General features: G+C 32.7%; 1 protein-coding gene across 1 annotated transcript in view; it reads right to left on the bottom strand.

Annotated features, from left to right (window-relative positions):
• The window catches only part of EYS (eyes shut homolog), a 1,534,343-nt gene that overhangs the window by 1,391,553 nt on the left and 129,295 nt on the right, over positions 1-13,495 (bottom strand). The window contains exon 6 of the mRNA XM_041742712.1: positions 3,276-3,438. Within this exon, the coding sequence (XP_041598646.1) occupies positions 3,276-3,438 (163 nt within the window). The remainder of the gene's footprint in view (positions 1-3,275; positions 3,439-13,495) is intronic.

The following is a 13,495-nucleotide window of genomic DNA, read 5'->3' as shown; positions in this document are numbered from 1 at the left end:
CTCCTTTTCTCAAGTCTCATAATACATATAATGAACATAGATGATGACATTGAAAAGAAACAGTGCATGTCAGCTCTTTCTCAAGTTGTACACTGTAGACCAATTGTCCTTGAAGGGTCTTCTTCTAATTAATTATCATCCCTTCTTTGTAGAGCAATCATATTGGCAAGAATTGATTGGGCGTGTAAGATACTTCATTTAGTTGGTAGAAAAATTTCTTAATTAAAAATAATTTTACTGCTGGTAAAATTAATGCACCCCATGCAAATTTGCCAGCTGATTTTAATGTTCCTCTTCAATTATATTTTATGAGAAAAGAAGGAAATGGGATCTTAACAGTATTAACTAGAGGGGAAAAAAAAGAATTACATAAAACATGTAATTCTTCTTACATACTTTTAAAATGTACCCTAACTTCTTTTTTGTTTTGAAAGCTTTACTGGGAGAATTGCTTTATTGAGTCTTTGTATTGACATTAAAAAGGAATTTGGGTAGTTCTACTTAAATATTTACTGACTATTAGGCTTCATCACACTGGCTTCTTTAGCTTAGACAGTCCAAGTCATTTAGATTCTCAAATGTGAAGGTCACATAATTCTTATTTTTTTAATCATTGGCTTATGTTCATTAAGTTCAGAATGTAGCTTCATGAAAGGATAATGCATAAATAAACTCACATTACCTTGATGTTAACTGCTCAAAGCTGATTGATGCATGAACAATTTTGAATTCAGATTACCCCCTTGTAAAATATATATTTGTTTTACTTTAAAATAAACTTACTTTGTCATTCATAAACTATGTTTACTCAGAGCTGATTTATCCACAAGTTGTTTGATTTCCATATTATTCCTCCTGTTTTCCCCCCCAAAAAAATATTTGCTCTTTTATTTTTGTGAATATATTCCCTGTGGCTATTTTTAGTTCTCAAAGAATTTTAATGTTTATAATTTAGTAAGTGTATACATGTATTATTTATACTTTGAGACAAAGGAAAATCGAGTATAAAAATGATGCAGACCCTGAAGTCCATTTACTGATTTGGCTGGTAACAGTAGATTATATTTCTCCTGCTGCACCCGTAAAGCATTTGGGGAGCCTTTTGAGGTCTCTCTGTCCACCTCACTATAATTCCATTTTGAATGTTCTTTAATGGAAGTCCAGCAGTATTTGGTTTTAAAAGTTCCTCCAGTAATTATAATATGTGGCCAAGTTTTAAAACAACTAAACTAACAGAATCCCTAAATAGTCCTGAGGCCAGATATATCAGGTAAATTCTCTAAAGTCAGTTGTTGTTCTTGCTTTGTGTCTTTTTTAAAATTGTAAGTATTTGTAACACAATCTCTGACATTCCTAATAGCACTAGCATAAAATAATCAACAAGTCATTGCTCGCTTCTACCACTTTTGGTCTTGAGTGTGGTTTGTTTCCTGAACTGATAACCATTTCTCTCATTAGGGGTTGTTAACTCTCCAGAAAATCATTTGAGAGCATAATGAAATAAATTACCATGTCTACTATCTAAAAAGTTAATTGTCAGTTTACTTCAACACTGTTTTAATGTAATAGTAGTGCTGTAAAGGCAGCTGCTTTCAGTTGAATAAGATAAGCCACTAGTTGAGAACACACATACCAAATCTAATGATTTTATTATTGTTGATAAACTATAATGCCAAAACATCATTGATGGATGAAATAGTCTTTAAAAGATTTAACTGAAGTACCATACAGTTTTTAAAAATGTGGATCAATTTGCATGAGCTAAGTCAAATAGTATTCAAAGTATAATCATAGAAAAGAAAATTATGTTCATCAAAATAGATTTTGAAATAAGAATTGCCATTGCATAAAAAAAAACATATTTAATAAAATATGTTGGAATTATTTCACTTCAAGTGTTAAAGCCAGAAAACAAAGATTTCCACTGACTCCTGTCACTTACTCTTTGTATTCAATACATAAATAAGAACTTCCATATATTTCAAGCTTCCAACCCCTCACAAGATGACTACTAGACAACTCTATCCATTTTCCAATTTCTCCACTTGATCATTATTTAAATGTGTCAAACCCTACAGTGATTTTTCTATTCCTTTAAAAACATAAATATTTAACTCAGCATTTGAGTTCCGGCATTGCCTTCTCCTCAAATCTTATTTCTTTTTTTTAAAGACTTTATTTATTTATTTATTCATGACAGAGCAAGAGAGAGAGAGAGAGAGACAGGCAGAGTGAGAAGCAGGCTCCATGCAGGGAGCCCGATGTGGGATTCGATCCCGGGTCTCCAGGAGCACACCCCGGGTGGAAGGTGGCGCTAAACCGCTGGGCCACAGGTGCTGCCCTCAAATCTTATTTCCATTCTTGTTCTCAGAGATCCAGCCAGATCGTCAAAGGATTCATCTCTTAAAATTTAGTGGAAGTTTCTTTAATCGACTTTATTGGGGGTATAATTGACATATAAAAAGTTGTAGATATTTAATGTATACAACTTGATGTGTTTGGAGTTACGTATACATGTGTAAAACTATAATCAAAATCAATGTCATAAACCTATCCATCACTTCTAGAACTTTCTTCCCACTCACTTTTTTTTTCATTGTTTGTTTTTCTTTTGTGATAAGAATGTTTAATATAAGATCTGTCCTCTTCGGAAAATTTTAAACATACAATATGGTACCATTAATCATGGGCCCTATGTTGTACAGTAGACTTCAAAACTGCTTTCTCTTGTATAACTGAAACTTTGTATCCTTTGAACAGTGTTTTAAAAAATATAATTCCCTCTATCTAAAATGCACTCTTTCCAACTTCTCTCCCCCCACCTCATTCTTGTATTTCTGTTCAAGGGTCATTTTATCCTGGAAACCTTATCTGACCTTCCAACTTACTATTCTAATTTTCTATTTTTTTCCACTGGCTATAAACTTTCATGAGAGGCTATTTCTTTCCGTAGGAATATTTTATTTCAATTAACAATTATACACTTATCGTTGTATGTGCCAAATAATTCCTCTCCAAAAACAGATCTACAGGAGTAGGGAATAGCTCTAGTTTTCTTCATTATTATATATCTTGCACCAAGGAGAATTCCTGGGATGTAGTGAGTGTTAAGCATATGTCTATTAAAGGAACAAATCAGAGAACACAAGTATTAAATACACTTTTACTTTATTTTGTATTTTGAGATATAAAATATTTTGTGTAATTGGAAAATAAATACTTACCTAATAAATTTTGAAGTGATTCAGGTATATTTTTTTTAAAAATTGGATTACCTTTGAATCCCAGTTGCCACACATATTTAAATTGAAGATGATGATAGGCTTTAGCTTGGCAAATATGACTGATAGTTCCACAATAGCAGGGGTACAGATGAATTAGGCAAACATTCTTCACAAACCAACATGAGTATCTTGTATACTCTAAAGTGCATACATACTAGAAAGGGAAACAATAAAAAATTATGTACACCTTATTGAAATATGTTTATAAGTGTTTTGCTTATAAATATACAGCTAATTTCTAAAAGTACCAATTAAAGTTTATAAGACATACCTTTTATACTACTTATTTCTTTTATTCCTTTTAACTTCTTTTTCTGCATCATTTTTTTTTTTAGATTTTATTTATTTATTCATAAGAGACACACACACAGAGGCAGAAACATAGGCAGAGGGAGAAGCAGGCTCCATGTAGGGAGCCTGATGGGGACTCTATCCTGGGATCCTGGGATCACGCCCTGAGCCGAAGGTAGACGATTAACCACTGAGCCACTCAGGCATCCCTCTGCATCATCTTTCATTATGTTCATGTTCAAAATGCCTACATGATATTCTTTTGGCTAGATTAACTCATTCCTCAATCTACAACAGTCCCTTAGCCTATTTTCTGGGATACATACATGAGATAAGGTATGTTTCCTAGCTGTGTATTAACCTGGGTTTTTGTCCTGTTGAACACACAGCCTGAGAATAGAACAGACACAATGACTATCTAGGGATCCCACAGGAGCCAAAAGGAGTTCCTGAGCAGTAGGGCACCTTGAGGTACTCTGGCCAAATGCCAGGGATCAGATGGATTTAGAACAAGTATGCCAAATGCTCTGACACCAGAACTTTGTATATGACCCAGTGTGTGCCCTAGGTCAGAGCTTCCCCTCCAATGATTATTCATGAAAGAGACATGAGACCAGAGCACCAGGCCAGTCAGTGCCTCCAGAGAAGCCCAGGGCTGCTCCCCTAACTGAAGGCATGTCATAGTTCCAAGAGATGCTCCACTTAGCACTCACATATTCCCAGAAGAAAACTAATTGTCAGGAAGAATATAATGATTATCCATTTTCTGAGACCTACATGTTCAGCTTCCACTCAGACCTAAGTTAGGTGGGCTTTTCCTCTTAAGAGTCACCATTTCTGTGACTCTTAAGACATACACACACACACACACACACACACGTATGTGTGTGTGTATGTACCTATATAACATATATGTATGTGTATATATATGTATGTATATGTACCTATATAACAAACTAAAAGTAAGAGATACACTTTTAAAAGATTTTATTTATTTTTTCATGAGAAACACAGAGAGAGAGGCAGAGACATAGGCAGAGGGAGAAGCAGGCTCCCCACAGGGAGCCCGATGTGGTACTTGATCCTGGATCCCAGAATCATGTCCTGAGCCAAAGACAGAAGCTCAACTTGATGTTGAGCCACCCGGGCATCCCGAGATACACTGTTTAAAGCATAGGTGAACCAATAGGATTAACACAATGAAATGTCAAGGTACTATTCAAATTTGTTGGGTTTTTAAGAACTTGTATATCATTTTAAAATATTTTAATATAATCAGGGCTTATTTTCTAATAATATGATTTGTCTATGGTAATCCCTAGTGTTTTTTAAAGGATTTTATTTAATTATTCATGAGAGACACACAGAGAGAGAGGCAGGGACACAGGCATAGGGAGAAGCAGGCTCCACGCAGGGAACCCAATGCAAGACTCTATCCTGGGACTCTGGGGTCACACCCTGAGCCAAAGGCAGACTCTCAATGCTGAGCCACCCAGGCATCCCAATCCCTGGTATTTTTAAAGACAGAATTTATACCTGGTTACATCCACTATGAAATTAATAAAGTTTAAACAATTGCAAGTCATACTCAAGTCATCATTAAGCTTTAATACATGCTACTTTACTGAAGTTCTAGAATGACAAACTGATAAGATAATTTTAAAGCCTTGAGGACAGACTAGTATTATATATTCTGTTTAGAGCTTACTTTAATATCCACTTCTCTAAGCTTTCAATGAGCAAATTCCTCTAAATTGGCGAAGAGAAAGTCAGCTAAATCACAGACATCTGAAATTTACTTTACTGTAATTACTACATTAAATGATCTTTGTACTCATTGTTTCAAGCAATGATGACCTTTTACCTGGATTCACAATACAGTGTCCTAATAGCTAGACAAAGTATGAATCTTAAAGTATAAGTCTCTATGTTACTTAATAAATGGCCATATAACTGGAATCAATATTAAAGATAAGGAATAATCTGAAATATTAATTAATTCATTAATAAATTAAGGAAAATTAGTCATTTTGAATTCATGTGGACATGGTGACTAATATAATGGTGACTAATATAATACTGCCTGCCTATTTAAACACTATTTTCTTAATACTCATAAACTTAAATAGAAAGACTTGAGGATACAGTGTAAATTGTCTGACCCAATCAATGTCTTTGAAAATATTCAGTTTCTCTAAAGTGGCCTCTCTTTTACCTTGAGGTTAATTTCCAGTAGAATGAATGGTCCTCTCTGCCATTAAGTTATCTAAAGTTCTACAGTGATCTCAGATATGGTAATATTAGTTTTTCTCCATCAATTTTATTTCATTCCATGAAGATTAGAAAACGTTTATGTTAAAATGCTCACTTACCTATTTTATTTTTTAATCTCCCCAAATTAACACTTGGAATTAGTGCTTTAAAAATAATTATTAGTTTTAATACTCTTCAATGAATTCATGTATTAGGTAACAAATATTTGTTAGAAAATCTGCGGCAGTCTGGGAATAGATTTCAGCAATCATAAATTTCAACCTTCATCCATGAAATGGGTTAAACTATTGTGGTAGAGTGCATTTAGGAGATCAATTCAACTGTTTGCATGGGACTTTAGTTTGTTATTATTGAATTTACTATGTCCAATCAAGGCACTCAAGTCCTCTGCGAACTAGGATGGCTAGCTACTCTCTGTAGATTCCACATTCAAAGTATTATTCCTGAAACGAATGAGAATGAGGAACAGAGCTGCAGCTGGCATGTGATGACAGAAATTATCTTCTGTTGTTTTAGGCCTCTGAAGTGTGTGTGTATGCACCTGTGTGTTTGTGGGGGGTTAATCACAGTGGCATAACTTGCCTAACACACTTATCAAAAGTTTCCTCTCTCTAGAAGTGAGACTAATCTCATTTTCTGAGGATTTTTTCAAATTTGAAATATCTATCAACTGTATTACATTTGCCCTTATCCTACAAAATATATAGCTCATATTTCTGTAAGAAAATTAATATTTATTGTAGTAAACAATAGGTGTTTATATGTTGCTAATAACATAAATATAGAAAATAGCATCAATTTCTCCTATACTTGACTGCCAAGTATATATATAAAAATTGAACATGGGAAACAATTCAGCATTTATATTATTTCTTTTGAAAGTGAGTGAGGTGCCAGGGGGTGGGGATATACAGACATGCAGTTGGAAGTGAACATCTATCTTGTTGTTGACAGTGAACTAATTAACTAGCACATATTAGAAAACTAAACTTGAACTGACGTTGAACTTCAATAAGCCTGTGAGAGCATAATTTTGGTAAGCAAAGAGTGAAATTAAGACAATGATGAAGTAATTTCAAAATGACAGTAAAAAGAAGCAAGAAAATCAAGAGAATTGTCCATAAAAAGGAAAGCAATCTTTTTCTTTCTTTCTTTTTTTTTTTTTTTTTTTGCATCACATGTCAGTATATGTTACATCAGCAAGAGGCAAATTTTGCAGTATCAAAGTTTTGTGACTTTTATTTGATTGACACAAAATACATATTCATAAAAATTTTATAATTCTAACCAACTGCTTTAACATCTCATATGCCAAATATATTTGATGATGCTTTCCTTAAGGCTTTTCTTTTTTTATAAAGGGAGACTGATCTTGATTGATAGTATGAAGAAGCTTTAAAAACAACTTTAAATGTTGATTTATTATTTTACTAACCACATTTCTTAGGGTAGATACTGATTTCTTTTAGATATCCTACTTCTTTTGCTGCTTTAAGTATTTTAAACTTCTCTCTTTCAAATAAACTATCCCTAAATCATGCCTTATACCTACAACTCAACATCTATATTCTCTGGTGACTCTATACTTATTTTAAGCATTTATCAGTTTTTATAAACTGTGTAAGAATGTATAGGCATGTTTTTCCATTTATATAATAAAGATAATAATAGGGATAAAGGGTAATCCATCTCTTTCTATTTCTCTCTTTGTGTGTGTTTGAGGAATACGATTTTACCATACATATAAATTCTACCATTATTCAAATGTGTTCAAAAACATTACCTTATTTAATTCATTTTATCTGAATACTCAACAGCCTTGGTGGAATAAATCTTATATTCTGTTGCACACTTCAGATAACTAAGAAGTTTTGTCTATTTGAGTTTATATACCTTGATTTTCATAAGGCTAGGACAAAAACCTACATATTTGGATTTCCAATCCCATAATATTCCACTTTATTCTTGTTTTTTAATTTATACTTCAATAGGAGAAGTATTGGTGCAATGTTAACTGACTGACACAACAGAAATACTATCTTAAAGCTTTGAAGTACAGGATCTTATAAATCTGAAGTTTTCTTGATTTTGTGACCTTCTCCTTCCAATGCTATTTCTTTTTCACTCATCCTTCCTGAGCTACTACAAAGAAATCAGTAACATTTTATTTGTGTTATATCTTATTCTACCTGGTATAAAGAAATTTAAGGATTTTTGAAAGGGCAGTGATGAATTCACAAGGAAAAATATTATAAATTATCCAATTATATACTTCCTACAAGAGACTTAACATAGCTTTAAGAACACATGTAGACAGAAAAAAAAAAAAAAAGAACACATGTAGACAGAGTGAAGTGAGGGAAAAATATATTTCAATTGATTGGTAACCAAAGGATAGTAGGGCAGCTACATCAGACAAAATAAACTTTAACCAAAAAATGGTCAAAAGAGACAAAGATGGTTATTATATAATGATAAAGTAATCAATCCATCAAGAAGATATAGCAGCTGTAAACATTTATGCACCAAACATTATAGTACCCATATACATAAAGCAAATGCTAAAAGAGCAAAAGGGAGAAATAAAAAGCAATACAATAATACTTGGGGGTCATTAATGCCCCACTCTAAACAATGAATAGGTCCATTCATGGAATCTATAAAAAAGAGCAGATTTGAATCAAACTATAAACCAAATGGATCTAACAGAATATTCCATACAACAGCGGCAGAAAAGGCATATGCTAGGCTACAAAACAAGTCAAAGTCAAGAAGAATGAAATTATATGAAGTATTATTACTGAGCACAATGATGTGAAGCTACATATCAATAATAGGAAAACTAGAAAATTTATAAATATATGGAAATTAGACAACACAAAAATAGATAAAAATATATATCAAAAGAGAAATTTAAAAAAAATCTTGAGATAAATGAAAATGGAAAAAAAAAACATGCTAAAATATAGATGCAAAACCAGTTCTAAGGGGTAAGTGTATAGTGCTAAATGCATATATCAAGAAAAAAACATATCTCACACAACCTTACTTTATATTTCAAGGAACTAGAAGAATAAACTAGACAAATGTTAGCAGAAGGAAAGAAATAATAAATTATAACAGAAATAAATGAAATAGAAAATAGAAAAACAATAAAAGAGATGAACAAAAATAAGATTTGTTTCCATGAAAAGATAACTAAACTTGACAAATGTTTAGCTAGAACAAACAAGGGTAGAGGGAAAGAAGCCCAAATATATTAAATTATGAATGAAAAAAGAGATATTACAACTTATACCATACAAATAAAAAAGATCCTAAAAGACTACTATGAATAATCATATACAAACGAATTGAAAAACATAAAAGAAATGGATATATTTTAATAAACATTAATTGACCAAGTCTGAATCATAAAGAAATTAAAAATTTGAACAGAAAAATAGAGAGAAAGGAGATGGAGTCAGTAACCAAAAAACCTCCCAAAAAAGAATTTACCAAGATCAGATAAATTCATTCATGAACGTTAACAAACTTTTAAGAACTGATATCAATTCTCAATATCTCCCAAAAAATTAAAGGGAAGGAACACTCTTAAAATCATTTTATGAGGCCAGCATTACTTCTACCACTAGCAAGTGGATTAAAGATTAAATAAAGACGGGATCCCTGGGTGGCGCAGCGGTTTGGCGCCTGCCTTTGGCCCGGGGCGCGATCCTGGAGACCCGGGATCGAATCCCACGTCGGGCTCCCGGTGCATGGAGCCCGCTTCTCCCTCTGCCTATGTCTCTGCTTCTCTCTCTCTCACTGTGTGCCTATCATAAATAAATAAAATTTAAAAAAAAAAAAAGATTAAATAAAGACTGAAAACCAAAAAAATCCTAGAAGAAAACAAGAAAAAAAATCATTGACTTTGGTCTCGGCAGTTATTTCATGCATATGATCCCAAAAGCAAAATAAACAAGTGGGAATACACAACCCCTCCCCCGCCAAAAAAGAAAAAGACAATGTTTGCATTGGAGAAAAAAATCTGATATACCACATATGTAATTCTGCCATAAAAAAGTAAAAAAGAAAAACTGTCATTTGAGGTAACATAGATGAACTTTGATGGCATTATGTTAAGTGAAAGAAGTCAAAGAAAGGCAAAAAGTGTATGATCTCACGTATGTGTTGAATCTAAAACAAAACAAAACCAAAAAAAAAAAAAAAAAACATAAAATCCAAAGAAGTAGCAGATTGGTGTTGCCTTGGGGGGTGGTGGGAAAATGGGCAAAGTTTGTCAAAGAGTACACACCACCAGTTATATGATGAATAAATTTTGAAGATGTAACATAATATATATCAGAGTGACTATATTAACAATATTCTTAGGTATTGGGAAGTTGCTAAGAGAGTAAATATTAAAACTTCTCACCACTCACATACAAATTCCAACTACATGAGAGGTGTTGGATGTGTTAACAAACTTTATTATGGCAATTGTTTTACAAAATACACGTGTATGAAATCATTATATTGTACACAAACTTATGCAATGTCATAGGTCTACTACATTCCCAAATAAAGCTTTGAGAAAAAAGAAATATGCCTATTTATATTATACTATTTTGAAATGAAGAAAAATTACATTTATGTAGAATATATGAATATATGAATAATATATAAATATGCATATAATGTAATATAATATAAATTTATTATTACTATTTGTAAGATTTTATTTATTTATTCATGAGAGAAACACAGAGAGAGAGAGGCAGAGACATAGGCAGGGGGAGAAGCAGGCTCCATGCAGGGAGCCTGATGTGGGACTCGATTCCAGGACCCCAGGATCACACCCTGAGTTGAAGGCAGATGCTCAACCACTGAGCCACTCAGGCATCCCCTAATATAAATTTATTATGTAATCACATAATAAACAAAATTACTTATTTGTAAATATAAATTTAATATAAATATATGTGTGTAAATATATAATAATATATTTATCTGTAAAGTGAATAATATGTACTTAAAAACTTTAGAGAGAGAGAGTGCACATGGGAGGGGCAGAAGGAGAGGGAGAGAGAGAATCTCATGCAGACTCATGCTGAGCACAGAGCCCAAGGTGGGGCTTGATCTCATGATCCTGTGATCTTGATCTGAGCTGAAATCAAGAGTCTGATGTTTAACTGACCAAGTGACCCAGACGCCTCATTATCTATATGTATTTAAAGTATTTACTTAGCAGGTGATATCCCCCCTTTTCTTTTTTGGCTTTTTACACTTTGCTTATTTTTTACGTATTTATTTTAATTTTAGTTAGTTAACATACAATGTTGTATTACTTTCAGGTGCACAAGAGTGATTCAACAATTCCATACATTACCCAGTGCTCATTACAAGTGCAATCTTTAATCACCATCACCTATTTAACATCCCCTACACCCTCTCCTCTGGCAACTAGCAGTTTGTTCCCTGCAAATAAGAGTCAGTTTCTTGATTTCTTCTTTTTTTCCTTTTTCTCTTTTGTTTCTTAAATCTCACAAATGAGTGGAAACATATGGTATCTTCCTTTCTTCTACTGATATATTTCACTTAGAATTATACTGTCTAGCTCCATTCATGTTATTGCAAATGTCAAGATTTCATTGTCTTTTATGACTAAACTATATATAGTGTATATACACTATATATGTATGTGTGTATACACACACATATATACACACACATATACATATATATACATATATATCAATAGAAAAAGAAATAGTATATACATTTTATGTAGAAGTATTATATATTAATATATTTTATCTAACATATAAGATAACATACATATGTTATGTTATATGTCATATGTTCTTTATCCATTCATCAGTTGATGGACTCTAGGGCTGTTTCCATGTCTTGACTCTTGTAAATAATGCTACTATAAACATGGGGGTGCATATCCCTTTGAATTAGTGTTTTTATATTCTTTTGGAAAATACCCAGTACTGTGATTGCTGGATTATAGGGTAGTTTTATTTTTAACTTTTTGAAAGGAACCTCCGTACTGTCTTCCACAGTGGCTGCACCAGTTAGCATTCCCAACAAGAGTGCAAAAGGTTTACATTTCTCCACACCCTCATCAACACCTGGTATTTCTTGTGTTTTGATTTTAGTCATTCTGACAGTTCTGAGATTTTTATCTCATTTTATTTTGGTTTGCATTTCCTTGATGGTAAGTGATGATGAATATCTTTTCATGTGTCTGTTCACCATCTGTGTGTCTCCTTTGGAGAAATATCTATGTCTTCTGTTTATTTTTCAATTGTATTTGTTTGCTGGGTGTTGAGTTTTAAAAGTTCTTCATATATTTTGGGTACTAACCCTTTATCCAATATGTCATTTGTAAGTATCTTCTCCCATTCTGAAGGTCACGTTTTAGTTTTATTGATTGTTTCCTTTGCTGTGCAGAACCTTTTTATCCTGATGAAGTCCCAATAGTTTATTTTTGCTTTTGTTTCCCTTACCTCTGGAGACGTATCTAGAGAAGTTGCCACAGCAGAAATCAAAGAGGTTGCAGCCTGTGTCCACCTCCAAGATTTTGATGAGTTCCGGTCTCATATTTAGATCTCCCATCCATTTTGAATTTATTTTTGTGTCTGGTATAAGAAAGTGATCCAGTTTCTTTCTTCTGCATGTGGCTGTCCAGTTTTCCCAACACGATTTGTTGAAGAGACTATCTTTTATCCTTTGGATATTCCTCCCTGCTTTGTCATAGATTAGTTGATTATATAGTTGTGAATCCATTTCTGGGTTCTCTATTCTGTTCCATCAATCTATGTGTCTATTTTTGTGCATACTGTCTTAATGATACAAGACATGTATATAGCTTGAAATGTGGAATTCTGTGATGCTTCCAGCTTTGCTTTTCCTTTTCAAGATTGTTTTGACTATTCAGGGTCTTTTGTGGTTCCATACAGATTTTAGGATTGTTTGTTCAAGCTCTATGAAATACGCTCTTGGTATTTTGATAGAGATTGCATTGAATATGTTGATTGCTGTGTCTATTGAAATGCTCATATGCTTTCTCTTATTGATGTAATATATCAGGTTGATTGATTTGCAAATATTGAGCCACCCTTGCAATCAATGAATAAATCCCAATTGATCATGCTGAATAATTTTTTTAAAAATGTACTGTTGGATTTGGTTTGCTACTTTTTTTCTTTTTTGAGGATTTTTGCATCCATGTTCATCAGAGATACTGGCCTGTAGTTTTCTTTTTTAGAGGTAACTTTATTTGGTTTTAGTATTAGGGTAATTCTGGCCTCATAGAATTAATTTGAAAGTTTTCTTTCCTTTTCTATTTTTTGGAATAGTTTGAGACAAAAAGGTATTAGCTTTTTAATTTTTGTTTTCAAATGTTTGGTAGGATTCTCCTTTGAAGCCATCTGGTCCTGGACTTTAGTTTGTTTGGAGTTTTTTTTTGTTTTGTTTTGTTTTTGTTTTTGTTTTTGTTTTTGATTACTGATTCAACTTCTTTACTAGTTATCAGTCTGTTCAAATATTCTATTTCTTTTTGTTTCAGTTTTGGTAGTTTACATGATTCTAGGAATGTATTCATTTCTTCTAGGTTGTCTTATTTGCTGGCATATAGTTTTTCATAGTATTCT

Source organism: Vulpes lagopus, chromosome 1 (genome assembly GCF_018345385.1).
Source record: "Vulpes lagopus strain Blue_001 chromosome 1, ASM1834538v1, whole genome shotgun sequence".
In the NCBI taxonomy this organism is placed as follows: domain Eukaryota; kingdom Metazoa; phylum Chordata; class Mammalia; order Carnivora; family Canidae; genus Vulpes; species Vulpes lagopus.
This window is presented reverse-complemented; position numbering and strand designations above follow the sequence as displayed.